Source organism: Xyrauchen texanus, chromosome 17 (assembly GCF_025860055.1).
Source record: "Xyrauchen texanus isolate HMW12.3.18 chromosome 17, RBS_HiC_50CHRs, whole genome shotgun sequence".
Lineage (NCBI taxonomy): Eukaryota > Metazoa > Chordata > Actinopteri > Cypriniformes > Catostomidae > Xyrauchen > Xyrauchen texanus.
Window position 1 is genome coordinate 31,077,122 of NC_068292.1, and position 17,548 is coordinate 31,094,669.

At 39.4% G+C, this 17,548-nt stretch overlaps 2 protein-coding genes across 4 annotated transcripts in view; both read right to left on the bottom strand.

The window, feature by feature from the left end:
- The window catches only part of dop1a (DOP1 leucine zipper like protein A), a 31,491-nt gene extending 24,052 nt beyond the window's left edge, over positions 1-7,439 (bottom strand). The window contains exons 1-13 of one of the 3 annotated variants that reach the window (XM_052146768.1): positions 7,106-7,439; positions 5,928-6,120; positions 5,629-5,810; positions 5,364-5,534; positions 5,091-5,280; positions 4,865-4,963; positions 3,323-3,422; positions 2,613-2,695; positions 1,580-1,694; positions 1,335-1,455; positions 1,120-1,239; positions 683-794; positions 194-223 (exon numbers count right to left, since the gene is read on the bottom strand). In XM_052146768.1, the coding sequence (XP_052002728.1) occupies positions 194-223; positions 683-794; positions 1,120-1,239; positions 1,335-1,455; positions 1,580-1,694; positions 2,613-2,695; positions 3,323-3,422; positions 4,865-4,963; positions 5,091-5,280; positions 5,364-5,534; positions 5,629-5,810; positions 5,928-6,065 (1,461 nt within the window). In that variant the 5' untranslated portion in view covers positions 6,066-6,120; positions 7,106-7,439. Of the gene's footprint in view, positions 1-193; positions 224-682; positions 795-1,119; positions 1,240-1,334; positions 1,456-1,579; positions 1,695-2,612; positions 2,723-3,322; positions 3,423-4,864; positions 4,964-5,090; positions 5,281-5,363; positions 5,535-5,628; positions 5,811-5,927; positions 6,121-7,105 lie in introns of all 3 variants that reach the window. The other 2 variants (XM_052146767.1, XM_052146769.1) reach the window with 2 other exon arrangements.
- A 1,696-nt stretch (positions 7,440-9,135) lies between these two features.
- pnrc2 (proline-rich nuclear receptor coactivator 2) lies at positions 9,136-12,960 on the bottom strand. The gene is made up of 3 exons (XM_052146790.1): positions 12,801-12,960; positions 12,034-12,249; positions 9,136-11,827 (listed from the first exon to the last, which is right to left on the bottom strand). Exon 3 carries the CDS (start codon positions 11,804-11,806, stop codon positions 11,339-11,341), a length of 468 nt encoding a protein of 155 aa, XP_052002750.1. The 5' UTR covers positions 11,807-11,827; positions 12,034-12,249; positions 12,801-12,960; the 3' UTR covers positions 9,136-11,338.
- Positions 12,961-17,548: the final 4,588 nt, after the last annotated feature.

A 17,548-nucleotide genomic window follows, 5' to 3' on the forward strand; every position in this document is an offset into this window, starting at 1 on the left:
TAAAATGTAGCTTAATCTAGTACTAAAAAATGAAAACCATGGTATAAAACATGTTTTGTTCCTTATCTCAAGAATCAGTCAGAAAAGTACAACTTTCTAGAAATTAATATGGATGTTTCTGGAAAGATAGCCAAATCCTATTAAAGCAGTGAAGTCAGGTGAGGTGAAGAGGCAAGAAAGAGCATTACTGTACCTGGCAGATAACCCTCATGCTTCTAGTAGGCTTTGAGGAAGAGATAGAGAGAGAGAGAGAGAGCATAGATTTTCAACAGACAGAAGCAAGCAGAGTAGAAGCCAGAAAACACACTTCAGAAACCCCTATTGGTTCATTACCAATCTCTGAAACTCTCACAAGCTTTCCTTCAAGGACATCAACAAACACACAAAGTTGTGCACATGCAGAAAACGTCTAAACTATGAGGTTCAGGCAAAGGGCACAAAAATGTTTGAGTGTCTCAGTTGGATTTCTAACTAAACAGTTACAAACAGGGCATAATATCAACTGAGACTGCACTAAAACAGAAGTTTGACACTTAAACCTTTTCATATTTACTTTAATGTATTTTTCCTGCTGTCAAAAGATCACTTTCTCAAAGCAGAAAATTGATAATATGAGGGGATTTGAATAAAAATAGGTGCACATTAAAAGCTATAGCAGAGTGTGAAGGCAAAAGTTACCAACCAAAGACACAATATCCAACAGGAAGTCCACCAGCTCACAGAACTCAACCAATGAGCGTGCTGATGTCTCAGAGTTCATAGTCTGCCCTGGAACATGACTGCTCTGAGTCCACCTAAAATGCAACAGGAATGTTATACAAGAATGGAACAGACTGGTTTTCAAAAACTCATATTTTGTTCAATCATTAAAGGTATACTGTAGTCAACACAAAAATGAAAATTTTGTCATCAGTCACTCATGCGCATGGTGTTCCCAACCCGTATGACTTTTATTGAATCTTCTCTCCATACAATGAAAGTGAATGGAGACTGAGACTAACAGTCACCATTCCACAAAAGAAAGAAAGCCACATGGGTTTCGAAACAACATGAGGGTGAGTAAATTACAGAATTTTCATTTTTAGATAAACAATCCCTTTAACACATACATAAACACACCTGCAGCACTCCTCAAACCATAAAGCAATATAATCCCACATGTAGTAGGGCTCAAAGGAGTTAAACAAGAGGTTTGCTGTTTTAATGAGCTCTGCCGTCTTCTTGTTTTCTCTGAGTTTGCTGAAAGAACCAGGAAAAAATATTTTTAATACATTTTAAGAAAACAAATATGTAATTGTTGCCAAAAGAGTAAGTGGATGCAATGCTCTGCAGACCTGCTAAGCTGAGTTTGGTCTTTGCTGTAAGGGTTTTGATTCTGAAGGTCCAGCTCAGCACGGCACTGAGTGTGTAAGGTGCGGAACACTTCGATTAGAACATCCTCCAAGATTGCTGGACCTAATAAAAGTGGAGAAGAAGTTTTAAAGGCGAAAGAGAACCCACAAGCACTTTGATGCAGGTTTGAGCATAACACCACAGAGCATGAGAGCAATCTTGTAGATGCATGTAGTAATGGCTGTACCCAGCTCAGGCTTGTCGAGAAGGCTGATGAGGATACGGAAGGGCTTTAAGTCATGCATCAGGATGCTTTCTTCCTCCCCTCCTCTGGCCTTTCCCTGCAGGATCCCCACCATGGCCTAGAAAAACACAGACACATTCCAAGACACTATATCAGTCTATTTAAAAGGGACAATTCAAAAGATGGTCCATTTGGGTTTGGAATGACAAGAGGGTAAATAAATGAACTTAAGTACTTCAAGTCCTTTAGCTTCAGCTCGATTACAAACTCTTACGCTATCAAAATAACATGGTGGTGTGACTGAAGCCATATAGTAGAAGGTAAGGACTAGGTTTACTCAAGTACTCAAGACAGTTTTTCCTTCTTCATTATCCTTTAGATACCATGAAAGTGTGTTCGTTTTTAGCTCTTCTGGAATTTCATACTTGGATTAACGCATTGCTGCATAGGCAGAGGAACAGACGGTCCCTGCAGTAACCTACTTCCCAAAAAAGCGTGATCCAACAATTGGCCCAAAGCAGATGGCACAAAATCAAACAGATCCCCATCAAATAAAACAAGAGGCCAAAAACAAAACTCCCCCACTTTAAGGCCCCAAACTTAACCCCAGGAGTACCAGGATGTCAAACGCATGGACCTAAAATGCTCTTTCTGTAGGGACCAGTGTCTCATTGCAAGCCAAGCCATGCATACAGACCACATGGAGAGAAGTCTACACTCAAAAAGAGACTTATTGAAAAGATGCGTGCATCCAACTGTCACCGCAGACAGAACAATAAGGTTGGATCATACAGCAAAAGCAAACTCAATCTTAAAAAAGAAAGAACGCTTGAAGTTTCTATGCTGCTTTAATGGAAATCTCTGTGTATAGAAACATTTATATAGATTTCTGATGCACCATCAAAGTTTTTTATTCTAAGAACACTTCAGATCGACCCCTCTCACTGCATCAAGAATAATTTGGGTGAAACACTGGTGCAAGACTATCACTGTTTGGACTGCGTGTTCTTCTTTAAGCTTACATACTTCACCATACCTGAATGAGCATGTCCTTGGAGTAAGTGTTGAAGTAGTGTGTGGCGTGCTCTTCTGGATTGCTGAGACGTGTACTGCGAGGGCCTGCTCGCACACCATTGTTATCAAAACCTGAAACATCACCACACACACACAATAGCACATAGATATAAGTGACTTGACAAATAGACATTAATTCCTAAACCCTTTAATGACTTAAAGGTGAACATAGATACAAGGAAATAAATAAGAAAGATTATTCTTCTAGTACCACATAACAGTATTCATGGAATACAAACTTACCACAGTGTTCATTCCCAGATAGAGATGGCAAGTAAAAAAAAAAAAAAATAACATCAACAATAAACAATTCACAGAAATGGACAGTCATCATATGAGAATGATGTACATATATTCTGTGCAACATTCTGCGAAGATCCACATCTCCAATTAATCACTAGAAAAATTATTTCATATTTTATTCAGATTTATGAAATCATCAAATTTAAATCAAAGTAACTGATTTCAACTGATGGCATGAAAGAGCAAATATTTAATTATTCAATGTCTTTATTAGTGCTACGTTGCTCTCCAATTATATTTGTGGTGTTTTAATAAAAAAATATTTTTTTTTATGGATACTTACATTTCAAAGCAGGTTGGGAAAAATGTAATGAAAATAAAAAAATGAAGGATTGAATGTAGTTTGTGTGTGAAGTGTGGATGTCTCACCCAGCAGCCAAGCATAAAGTCTCCGGTTCAGAGACATATCTCTCCTTAGAACAACATGAAGTGCTGCAGACAGAATCCGGATCATGTCTGGACGTGTAGCCTGACACAAACCAAACAGTAAGATAAGCAAAATAATGTCCACATGCTTATATTTATAGTATATGTATTATGTATATTAGTATCCTACAATACTCTTTTCTTTTCTATGTAAACACTTTATAACCATATTGTCTTTGCAAATACAGACTTAACTCACACAAATTAGTGAAAGACCAATATATATCAGCAAGGCCAATAAATTGTCCAATTTTATTTAATTTTGAGACTATCAGCAGATAAACATGCCCGTTTGGCCAATTAACAGATGCGCCCTTTTGCCCATTTTAAAATCTACCAGCAGCCTTATCAATGGATAATGCATCATTAGTTTTCAAATATTTTTAGTGAATTTCTAGTAAATATTGAGTTTATTTTCAGTGTATGTGTACATCTCATTTGTTATAATTAGGGATACACTGATACCACTTTATCTCTTCCGATCCGATTCTGTTATCGGAAATCTCAATATCGGCCAATATCGGTGTCAATACTACTTTTTTTTTTTTACAACATAGTTGTAAGATATCAGCACACTTTTAATTCACATAGTTATTTTTTGGAACCCATTCAACTTAAATATTATTATCATTTGTAAAAAAATAATAATATATTACAATATTAATATATAGAAATATATCTCAATCGTGCACCTTTAATTTTTAAACCCTCATGCTTTTATATTGACATACTGAACTCTCCAGGAAGTCTTGTAAGTGTCTGTTTGTAGGCAAGTTCAAAGTAGTTTAATTAGCTTCTTATACAAATTCTAGTAAAATGCACCTCCAGTGCCATTCTAAATGCATATTAAAAGTGAACCGAACTATTGAGCATCTACATCTGAGATATTATTCGTGAGTAGCGCTCAAATATTGCACAAAGCGTGAATGCTAAAAAATAGTTGCGAGTGTGTGTGTGTTTGTAAACAGAGCAGCGCTGGAGCTGCGTCCATTTTATATATTTACTTATGAAACACTGCCTTTTGTGATTCACAGAGCTATTGCGCATCTTCAAGTGGCTTTGAATAAAATGCATGAGTCATATGAAGTACTTTAATTGTGCTTTAATGGTTCTTTTATGTCATTGTTTGAGCTTGACAGTAATGAACATGACTAACACGCCGTATCGGATTTGGATCAGGCTCATCGGACCGATAATCAATCCATCTAAAAGCTTCAGTATCGGAGCCGATACAGATCCAGGTATTGGACCGGTGCATCCCTAGTTATAATTAAAGTATGTTAGCCTATATCTGCATTAGAATGACATTGGCCACTGAAAAAACAATATTGGCCAAAAACGAATACAACAAACAGAACAGGAAACTCTGCCTCCTGGAATGCTAGGTGGGAGATTGTTTGAGACCTGGACCACAAGTGAAACTCATACGGTATGTTAAAAAGCTAGTTAACAGAGTTTTTAAATCAAGAGAATGAGTTCTGTTACCTGACTCATGTGGAAGGGGAAGCAGAACAGAATGAGGTCCAGGGTGCTCCTCTGCACTAGCACACTGGAGTCCTGAACTGATGTGCTGACAGCCTCCACCTGATAAAAACAATTACATGATAAACAATCTCACTTTCCTGTACGTGATGTTACTAAAACACAAATTATGTATACTGTATCAGCAATTTGGATGATTATTTTTCATCCCTGTCAATAATCTGTGTACCATCAGTTCGATGTCACTGCCAATGATGTACAACTGGTCCTCCATGGATAATTTACGGTTAAGGTGCAGAAGAACGAAGGTGACCCCAGGCAAACGCACAGCAGGGCTGGTTAGAATACTGCCCCATAGGGCACCATAAAATGCTGGCTGCTCCACAGCTGCGGACACCTTTTCCAGCAGGGTATTGGTCCTTCACACAGCAGATTAAATGTCATTTAACATCTATTAACAGGTTCCATTGACCATTAATTGTGTGTTACTGTTTCAGTTTACCGGTCATAGTACTCTGAGCCCTCCTCCAGACCAGGCAGTACTCCAGTCAGGAGCCCTTGCAGGCCTGGTTTGAGAGTCTTTCCTAAGGGCAGGTAGTAGGTCTCATACAACCCAAGTAATACTGGCTTCACAGACATAGCTGCATTGGATAATAAAGGGAAGAGCCCCGAACTAAGGAGGAGAGAGAAAAGGTATACATTAGCCACAACGTGTCATAGCTGTAGCTGATAATTGAAATGAAATATAAGTTATAAATAGCTTCTACCTATAAAGGAAAAGATCCTTCGCCAGGCGCTTTGGTCCAATTATCTTGAAGATGATCTCGTAAGTCTCCAGGGCCTTGCGGTGAACCCCGCTGGGCAGCGCCGGGTGAAGGCATTGGGCCAGACGCTTCCCGATTGTCAGTTTCTTGGGCACAACTTGGTACTTGCCATTGTTTTGCAATACCTGTCAACAATATGCTGATTTTTATTATAAATATAGAAAAACATCATTAAACCAAGTGAAAACATTTTCAACCAGCTTCTTTTTCTTTAAAAGTGATGGTTAGAATATATTAAGGACCTTATTAAGCTTTCCGAGCGCTGAGATCAGATCGGCCCATTCACTGGAGTACTCAAAGTTTTTTAGGGCCTTATCCACTGCTGCCACATAATTCCTGTACTTTGAGTCACCAAGGAGTTCCAACTCCTCTGCGTTCATCGTCCTACACGATGGGTCTAAAAGCCGAGTCTGAGGTCACATACGAACATCACACCTTCATTTCAGAGGAAGAGTGAGAATTGCACAAAGGTTAAACACTGACAATGTGAGATCACACAAAGAGTTATGTTACAGTGTAAATCACATGCTTGATGATTAAATAAAGAGCTCAAACCCAGATTCCAACATGCTGCATGGTATATTTTTACATTCAACCAAACACACAGTATCTCTTTAGTGCTCAAAAGATCTCACGGCCACTGTGAGACGCTGTTAAATTATTAACTTGTATGACTCAGTGTAGGTGAGGCACCTTATAAAGGGCAAAGAATAACAGCTATAAAACACCTGACGGGGGGAGCAGCCCAAATTTTACTACAGGAAATGTCAGTTATCAATAGTTATGCCATTCCCCATTAATGAGAGCATGACATTCTTGCCAAAAATAACCTTCAAAGGGTATTTGAACAACAACAGAACAAAGAAAAGCTAAACAAGACAAAGAGGTTTGGTTGGTGCAATTCATTAGCACAATGTTTATATAGATAGATAGATAGATAGATAGATATCCTTCCAAATTACAGGGTAATTAAACAATACAAACAGTAAAAACAAACAAATAAAAAAATCTAAGACAAAGTACACAGGTATAGCTTAGATCCTTTGAAATCTGCCTCAGAATTCTAATGGTCGGAATTACATTTTAAACTTCCCACTGACTTTAACAGCATGCAGTGGAAGTGCATTTGTCAGCTCCTTGCTTTTAGCATGCTGATTGTGATTTCCCATGATCTGTTGATGCTAGAACAAGGGACCATTATGTGATGATGAGAAGGCCCCTATGAGGTCTTCTATAGCAGTTAGCCAGTGTGAAAATTATGAATTAGTGCTTCCTAGTCAACATATCTCCAAACCTCTTCTTGTGGAACGACGGCTAACAACCCCAATGTAAAGAACCTCCACATACAAACACGATCAAATGTTTTCAAATCACGCTAACCGGCTAAGCTACTGATCCTCTGTGATGAGCTGTTGCTTACCGTTGTCAGTCAGGCGGCGTTTATGATGATTTTTGAAGGGCTGCCTGTTTTTATTTGTGTTGTTGGTGGACGGAAGGATGGATAGATAGATGAATAGGTCTCTGGAAAAAGACAGTTTGTGAGATATATACGGTCAGATGCGGCGACGACGATGGGTACACTGACAGCAATAAACGCTTTCCCGGATACCGCTGGCGAGATTACATATCTGCTGTCATCAAATCCATCTGTTATACACCAGTATTATGTTGACATCAGTCCAGGCCGCGTTGACACTCAGCGGATAGACCCATTTTTTATGAAAGTCGTTGACAGGTGATATGCTGAATACTGCGCGTGCGTGAGCAGTTCCTAGCCAAAAAAAAAAAAAAAGAGACGTCATCCTTTCATAATAAAGGTTCCGTGCCCTTCAATTTCAAATAATTTGTAACATACGTTACATGTTTTAGCACAAAATAATGCTCAGTATTCTGGCTGCACTAAGTGGTTTTATTTTAAATCAAATAACGGAAAGGTTGTTGTTTGTTTAATAATCATTTACGTTTGTTTGATCGACTGAAATTGTGTGTATTTTGCCAGCTGATGGTGATGTGCGAATTCAAAACAGAAACTATTAAATCCAGCGTCACGTGTTTCTAGTTCAAGCGCGTGTAATTGTCAGGTTTATGCTATTATTGAAATGTGTTAAAATTAAAGATGTTAGTTCACACACACCAGTGTATTTGAATGTGATTACATTTGGCCTAACTGTAGATGGAGCATTAAAGTCATATTCCGGATTCAATACAAATGAAGCTTAACGGACAGTATTTGCGGCAATAATGTTGATTAACACAAATTAATTTCGGCTCGTTCCTCCTTTTCGATAAAAATCAATTTAAGTGAATAATCATATAATGAATCAAATAAATGTGGCCAATTTGAGGGTTTAAAGGCAGAAACGTGAAGCTTACAATTTTATAAAAGCACTTGCATTCATTCTGTTAAACGCATGTCATATTTGAGCAAGTTGTTCAAATTGTAAGTTTTGTGGTAATCAATATTATGCCACAAATGCTGTCTATTGAACTTGCCTGGAATTCTCCTTAAAAATGTGTATGCCTAGACGGCTCTTTGTTAATTTTGACCTCTTACCTTTCATATTGAAAATATATAACATTCACATTTATGCATTTGGCAGACGCTTTTATCCAAAGCGACTTACAGAGCACATATTACAGGGACAAAGCCCCCGGAGCAACCTAGAGTTAAATGTCTTGCTCAAGGACACAATGGTGGTGGCCTTGGGGTTCGGACCAGCGACCTTCGGGTTCGGACCAGCGACCTTCTGATTTAGTTATGTGCTTTAGCCCACTACACCACCACTAATAATAATAGTCTAAGCTTATCCTTATCCACTGCTGTGTTTAGCTAAAATGGACCAGTTAATCCGTAAAGCAACACCATCACCACAGAGAAATGTGCTCTCTTAATTTATCTACAAATATGTCTCTTTTAATCAATAACATTGCATTACAATTAATGTATTATGGCATTACAAATAAACGTGTAGAAATGTGTGTAGCTCAGAAAGTTGTGTTGAGAAAAATGGAGGGGTAGATTTGTGATTGTGATAAGAACGTCATATGACATAAACAAGACTTTCATTAACTTTAAAATGCAACCTCCCTTTCTAAACTTTTGAACTTAACTTATTGTTACCATTCTGTGTGATGCTCCTAGTCACGTGTGGGTGTGGACATGTGAGACAGAATGGCATTTTGTTCTGTAAAGACTTTATATAGTATCAACATGGCTAAGTGATATGCAGTCTCGACAATTGTAATAAACTAACTGCAATTTTCAATTAAATTCAAATTGTATGTATACTTCACTCAGAAATGAAAATAAGTTTTGCAAACTAGTATTTTTTTTCTTCCCTTGATTATCATGACACAATTCATGAGTTAATTGTTGATTATTGGTGTTACTGTTTACAATAAAGCTTTATCTAGATAGAAAACTGATAAAAAGCACACACACAAGAAATATTGGGGGGAGGGGGAGATTTTCTTTTTTATTTTAGACAACCAAATTACAATCTTTTAGCATGTACTAATTCTTATCACATGGGCTTTTTGTTTTCTTTTCAGTGACATTTTCAATTTTGGGACAAATTCATAGTCAATTAGCTGGGATAGTCAAATTTAAGAAAAGGACTTTTATACATCAAATTCAAACAATTTACTTGATTAAAAGTGTAATGTGATATTTCTGGAGGTAAACTGCAGCATCATTAGCTTCAAACAGCGGTCTGCGGAGGAAAGACCAATGTCTTGGTGCAAATGTATACTGCTTTTCAACTTTGAAAATGGGGCAAATAATGCCTGTTATAATCTACTAAAAACTAAATAAATTTACCCATCTGAGTAGGCTACATAAAACTAAAAAAATTTATTTGTATAAAAGTCCCTTTCAATTTCAAAGTGTTCAGTTTTTTTTAAATTTAAAGCTGACGTTGACCCTACGCAGCGCATTATACAAAATAAAAAATTATGTGCAAGGTCACTGGCAACAGTGCAGGGGTTTTGATGCACGACAGGTAAATTTTCTCTTTTTTCTTAACAAAATATTCTTCAGCATTTGAAAACAAGCCACGTCCTTAGCATGACTTATACATTCAGTGTTATTACTAAAAAATACTTTAGACAGGTTTTCAAATATTCCTGCACAAATGTACAATATGCTACAACATGTTATATATTTCATTATTTACATGGCTCTATTACACATAAAACTCATCAACTTTGTTTTGTCATCTTTACGATGGCTATTAACAACACGTTCTGCCAGAGGTAGTTATCACCACACTCGTAACTAAGTGAAAGGGGTTGCTTCATCACATATCCAGAGTTGAAAGTGCAACATTGTCTACAACTTTGGAACTCAAATGAACAGCAGTGCATGAAAAATAACAAGTGAATAAGGGCAGTGTGTGTGTAAAATGCAGTCAGACTGCCTTTTTTTTTAAAACATGTAAACATGTCCACACTGGACTGCCACGTCGCAAGTCCCTAATGCCATGATACACACAAGTTTCATAACATAATGCTCATAACATTAAAACGAATCGCACAGCAAACAAGGCCATGAAACGAGACCGGAAAAATCCCTCTCTGTGGTCTTACACAAACCTCCTCCGCATTATTGCAGTGCGATCGTTCTAAAAAGTACAGCAAAAGTTAGAAAAATTCATTCCAAATGTGATTTGTCAAATGAATCAAAACTTTGATTTGAATGCCTTGCTCAATGATTTATGGCACTTGTGACCATATCTAGTAAGCAAGAAGGGATCCCAACCGAAAGTAGCCGATTACATACCTTTGGTAAACATTAAAATCACATTGAATATTCTAAGCTATAACATAAGGGATGCAAAAGTGTAATGTTGCAATAGAACTTGGGAACCATAGTGATTTTCAACACCTATAGTGCAATGCGCACAGCGCCATTTAAAAAAAAAGTACAGGTGTTGAAAGCACAAGGTCCATTGTGCAACCTCATCAAGTATGAGGTTAGTCATATATGACCAATGTTCACTTAAGCTTGTTCCCCCTCCATATTCTATTCACTTAGTTCTCCCTGCAGAACGAAGTCAATTGTCTTTAACTTCCCAAAAAGCAAAATAAAAAAAAGATAACCTGGAAATGCAGTATGCACTATAGCGCTACAAATGCTGCTTTGCTTAGCACCAAGAGGTTTCTGCCACTCCTTACATGAATAAAACTCAAGCCAAGGTTGTGCATTAAACCTCAGTGAGCGATAAAGTGAAAATAAGATATTGGAAAAGAAAATGGGTGTACATTTTTGGACTTGTATACCTAGCCCTGGTTGAGAAGAAAAACACACTGACTGCCACAAACAGCCATCAAAAAAAAGAACAAAACAAAAGGAGCATAACAGAGCAATGAGTATTTGAGGAGGACATCCAGTTCATCATATGTCATGGCATATAACTCCGCTAAGAATTCTACCACCCCTTAAGGCTACAACGGCATAATAACTAGTTTTTCTTTAAAAAAAAGTTAGGTGAGGGACATTAGCACAAACAAATGGGCATCACCTTAAGACACAAATCTAAAAATAGCTGTAAAAATATATTACACCACTGAAGCATTCTAGGGGAGGACGAGAATCCAAAGCAGAGTCTTCATTCAAATATTGGCTAATAGAGAGCAGCAGTGAGAGACCTTCTCAGGCCTGAACCTTCAGGAGGCTCTTCAACTGAAAGGTCATCACCTCGCGGTGATCGCATGGGCCCATGGGAAGAGACACCCAGTGGCTTGGGGGCTTGGGTAGCACACTTGGGGATGGGGGCTCACTAAACTTGGCTCCAGCATAGTTCTGACCACACTGAGCTGACAAAAGTTTGTTCAGATGGGACATGGTACCTTCCCAATTCTGATCATACGTTGTGGCAAAACAAACTGAGGCATTCTTTTTGTCTACGAACACGGCCTGCCGTGCCTCAGGAGACCAAGAATAGTTGGTGCCCTTCTCACCCCTGCGGTAGCTGTGGTGATGAGGCACCCCTAAGGCTCCTGAGGAGGCACAATGCACCACTCCATTCTGGTCTCGACTTCTCTGCTTGCCCCTGCCAATCTGGTGGCTCTTTTTGGGTGCTGGGCGATCTGGAATGTTGTATCTCTCTCCACCTCCCATACTGCTTTAATTAGATGCCACCTATCAGAGAGGAAAATGAAACAGCTTAATAAGTAAAAAGTCATTTTGCGACATTTTACGCAACGGTAAAGTGAGCAAATCTTTGTAAAAAAAAAAATGCTTAAGATAAAAATTAGTGTTTTTCGCAGACTCATAACAAAGGACTACGTGCAGAGCGAGTCAGCCATCGGGTCTACGCCCATCCCCCACCAGCTGCCTCTACTTACCTTTCTGTGGTAAAAGTTGAGTGCATGGGGTTCTTTACTTTTTAATTTTTCCTCGCCGATCGGGCTCCAGGTCCTCGAAGTAGTTGATCTACTTCTCGCTGCACATCTATGTCCAGCAAGAGCTGAGGTTTTCATGTGCCAATGTGCGTTGTTTTGTCGTGAAACCGAGCTGAACATGAATTCACCTCGGCGCACGGTGCTCTTGAAGCCGTGAATCTATCAAAAACAAATTTAAATTTGTGTCATTTTCAGTACAGTATTTCCCTGGTGTTACTATATAATAACTACATTCGAATGCATAAAAGTTCCACCACTATCCAATGCCAAACAAACAAAATGTTATGCGTCAAAGTAAAAAAAATCCGCTAAAAATAATACAACTAAAAATTGGTCGATCTTAATAAAATAGTTTAATCAATTGTTAATGCAAACGTAAAATTTATAGTAAGACCTTGTTTGAACAAGAAAAATATTGCAATTTTATTTTGGTATTACATAAACATCTGATCTTCCTCCAGTCTGCCCAACGACGTTCCTTTCAAAAGGCAGTAATCAAAGGAAATTACATATTTTAAATTGCTTTGACATTTCAAATAAACGGATGAGGTTACCGTGCAAAACAGAATAACAACGTTATGTTTCAGATGAAAAATAAAGGAATTAGGTCATGTTTTCTGACTCCGAACCAAAACAAAGACTCCAGGACGCAACATGGCGTCAATAACTTCGACAAATCCCTTCGTTTATAATTCCGTAAAATAACTTACCGACTCCCTTGGGCTTCGATGGAACAAGCTCCTCTTGGTCTAGTCTGGGCCTAGCTGTTAATGGAGAAAAAAACTTTCCCGATAAGTGAAATTCGAGGCTACAACAGAATAACGACACTCTCTTTCTCCTGTTTGTCTCCGTCTACTAACAAAATGGTTCCTCACAATGCATAAGTAGTTCAGTCGTGCGCAGTCCTGACCAATCAGGGACCGTCACTGCCATCGTCTGGCCAATGGGAGCGGTGAACATGCCTGTTGCCATCGTTCCTACGTCACCTAGCGTTTTACGTGTTTGTGGGAAATTTTGTTTTTCAATGTTACTTGAAAGCATAAAAATGGTCACATGATAATTTCCGGTTGTATTCTCCTAATACAAACAATGAAAATTACAAGGACGTAAATGTACAGCACAGGTGTACATAGCATGCTGTAATATTCAGATGAACAATGGACCAGTGTTGTTTTTAAACGGTTTAAAATTCCAAAAATAGATTCCAAAAAGAATCAGTGTGTATGATGAAAAAGAATGTTGAACCTCGTGTAATATTTGCGTACATGCTTCAGAAAAGATACATAAGTGTTGTGGAAATGATCATATGGGATGAAAAGAACAGGATTTAGATGTGGTAAAGCTTTTTTTTAGAGGATGTCATAAAATTCCCTTCTCTATGGAAAGAGCTTATAGACATTACCATAATTGTAAGATAGATGTGACTGAGAAAGAGGAAATACTCTCTCCTGAAACCAAGAAGAAACTACTTCCATGACACATATCCTTCAGAGGTATTGCATGAGTGACAACATGCAGATTTAAACCTGTTAAGTTGTGTCTAGGCTGAGTTGTGGTAAAAACATGAGGAAAGGGGAGTGCCTTCTTACACGACCTAGTTGAAACTTCTCTACAATAATACCAATATTCTAATATTGGCTATAGTGTTTGAGCCCTGTTTTGGCGCAAATCTGTCCACTGTAAAAACATGTGCACAAACACCATTTCCTTAGAATTTCTGACTGAGAACATGGAGCGCGTCGCTCGTGACTCAAGAACTCATGTAGTACGGCTAACGTTCCCAATGTCTCATTCCCTTCGTCTCAGGGAACCAAGGTTACAAACTTAACCTAGACCTTCCCCTACAACTCAGTACACTTGACATTGCATTTATTAGTGCATGGGAACAGAATCCCATCACGTTGCACTACAAGCCATAACCTCCCAGAAAGGAAGCATGCCGCCGCAGTCTCGTGGGACGGCGATCAACATGAGTATGCCACAGTAAGTGACCCTTGTGTTGAGCCAGGAGGTGAGCACTCAGTATGTATTTATGAACTATAGTGATTAGGGGTTGAACGACCTTAGATTTTTTGAAGTCGATAGTTTAAAGTGATTAAAGTCGAGTCTATGTTGACTAATCGCTGATGAAACACAAGAGATGGGAATGCTTGCAACATGCCACAATTTGCAATTTATTTGCAAAAAAGTATACAGATGCTGACAGACAGCTCATAACATGTTGTAACTTAACGGTAACAATGCAGCAATAAAGCTAACTCTAATTTTAGTGCAAAATAAAAATTATTGATGCATTTCGGCATAAAAATAATGACACACACAAGATCTAGGCTGTAAGCCTACTCACTGTCACAGTCCTGCTCAGTCTCCATTTTTGCTTTTCGATCCTGGTTTGCATGAAAGAAGATGAGGGCATTGACATGGGCTGGATGGAGGCTCGCCCGCTGTCGGGTGATGGTATTTCCATGCAGCCAGTGAAAAAATTATCTCGCTTGGTAGCTGGGACAGCCAAGTAGCTTTTGCAAAGCTTGGCCAAACAGGGAAATTTGTCCTGGTTGCGGGCCCACAACTGCAGGGGGTTCTCCATGGTGGGAATATATATATATATATATAATCTTGTTAACTTCTTTGGCTGCTGAGGAGTGGTGTCCCAGTTTCCTCCCATTGTGATAGTGTGGCCCAAAAAGATGCTCAAAATCTTGCTCAAGTCAGGTCTTTTTCCCAGTTACTGGCTCACCTTCGTTATCAACTGTGTCCTCGCTGTGTACATCCTCACCTAGGATGAAAATTATTTAGGCTATAAAGTCACCACATCTGCACGTATTATTAACAACAACAACAGATCAGCATTTTAAATCAATAATGCTAGCGCAGATTCATTCAGTGAACCCATCTTTTGCTGCAAGCAGCTCTCCCTCAATCTGGAGCAGGCTGTTCAGGTGGCTGTGGACGGCCTCTCTTTTACTCTCTGGGATGAAATTAAGATGTTTAAACCAGGGATCCAGCATACAGGCCACTGTGGGGATGGATTCTGTCAGATCGTCGGACTCCAATTTGAACTGTGTTTCCAACTTGTCAACATTTGGGACTGCTGTTTCCTTAGTTCTGCCACTAGATGTCATTCCACTCACCTGTGGCCTCTCGTTTATGTAATCATCTCCACCTGCACCTCGTTTCCCCCTGTGTATTTAAGCTCCGTCTTTGTTCTCCCTGGTTACTTGGTTTTTGTATAAACAACTATACAGCTTGGGCCTCAACGTGAACTGGGCTCTTGGGCCTCAACGCTCTCCCCCAGCCAACAATTCTCCTGGTTTAAGTTATTTAAAGCAGTTCTCTTGCTTCTGCCTGCTTTTCTCACCTTTTTTTTTTTTGTGTTTTTGTCATACCTCCATTTTTAGGAGATTCTTTGTTGAAGTTTTCTGTAATCATCTTTTGTTTATTAAACTATCTTACCTGAGACCTCGTATCCTGTGTTTCGATTGGATCCTACCCCTGCTTTCTGGTGGCTCAGTGGTATTACCATCTAGCTCTTTACACCAGAGACCCAAGTTCTGGACTGGGTCTTGACACAACTGCTGTCGAACTGTGTTCTTAAAGGCAAGTACAGCTGTTAGGTCAGCTGCTTTGACATGCAGAGTGGTGCTGATCATGTTGAAAATGACTGGAAAGATGAAAGACAGCCCCACATGCAAATCACCACACATTATTTCAGTGGTCTTAGCCAAAGGTTGCAGCACTGGAATAATCTGTTCCAGCAGCTCCCACTGTGATGCTCTCATGGCGAGTGACTTTTGGACAACTGGTTTGGTAACTGTTTCATCTGCGAGCACAGATTGCACCACAATCCTTTGCTCGAACAGCAGCTGGAGCATTACGAATGTGGAATTCCATCGGACCGTACAGTCAGTCTGGAGTTTGTTGGCTCTTATGCCAAGTTGTTCCTGCTGTTTCTTCAGGGCACAAGTGGCCAACACTGAGTGGCGAAAATGGCTGACAACTCTCATTGCTGCATCAATAGCCTTCGCAATGTCAGGTAAGACAAAGCCAGTTTTTATTGCTAGCTGTAGGGTGTGCCCGGTGAACCCCAGATCTTTAGGAAACACTTCACATAGCTCCATGGCTAAGTTCATGTTACTGGCATTATTGTGGACTGTGCAAAACACAACTATGCCCATTCCTTGATTATATCAGACAGACGGTCAGCAATGTTGACTGCAGTATGTTTCTCTGGCATCATAGATGTCCACAGTACTCAGGCCTTCAGCTTCTACGTATGTGTCCGTGATGTATTTAGCTGTTACCGTAATGTACGGCTCCATGGTGGAGGATGTCCACAAGTCAGCTGTTAGCAACACACATCTCCTTCACAATATTTTCACGCATGCTGTTGTACTGGTGTTTGATAGTGTACCACAGTGTGTTGTAAGATGGAACATCGTAGCCAGGTTAAAAAAAAAAAGTGCAGTATTTCTCTAAAACTTTCTATGTGCACTGCAGCAAAAGTTGGAATGTCTTTGACAATAAAATTCACTAGCATATTGGTGATTTGCTGCCGTCTTTTCTCTTGTCACAGCAGGACATTTGGTTAAGTTGCTAATTGACTGCTGTTGAGATGATTTGCATCATTCCTCACCTGCCGTTAGTGGACGCCTTTTCAGATGAGTGTGCATTGTACTTTTGTTGTACTTGCATTTTTTGAGAATGTGCGAGTTCAAATTTTATGTGGTCGCATTTGTACGAATGGACGCTCGCGCAACAGAACGCCGTTGTATCAACAGCAACTGCTGCAGTCCGTAACTCAAAATGAACGAGTACATCATGAATCCGTTTTCCAAATCGTGTTTTTGACTTATCCTGAATCACTACGGTACGCCTATAATAAGTGTTTATATTCTGACTATTTTATCCCGGGCTCGGCTTGGCTGCGATGTTGCTGCAGTGCCTGCGTGACTCGCCATAGACATTAACGGAGAGAAGTAGCTCCGGCTACAGCGTTCTTCCGCAAGAAACGTGCAGTTTATTTATAAACAACGTAGGCCTACACGTCACGCGCACTGCACACTGATGGTGAAACGCGCCAATTCCGAATTCACGAATTAAAATGAAAGGGTCAATTGCTGAATACTTTAAAAAAACAAAGTGTGGAAGTCAAGGATGCTGGTGGAAAGGACCAGCCAACGAGCCAGCACACAGACACAACTGATGACGAGAGCACAGGTGCGGACAGAGAGGAACCGAGTGAGCAAAGGAAAAAGAAAAGGCACAACTTCAAGCAGCAATGGCTTAGACAGTACCCGTGGTTGCGATACGAGGCTAATGCCATGCATTGTTTGTACTGTAAACAGTGTGGCCCATCCATTGCAGGTCATTCTAAATTTGTTACAGGGTCTACGCAATTTAAGACTGAGTCTATTAAACTGCACAATTAAAGCAAAAAACATAAAACCTGTAGGGACCG

Excerpts from the sequence above, each read along its gene's own strand:
- pnrc2 (XM_052146790.1), bottom strand. The coding sequence starts at position 11,806 with ATGGGAGGTGGAGAGAGATACAACATTCCAGATCGCCCAGCACCCAAA.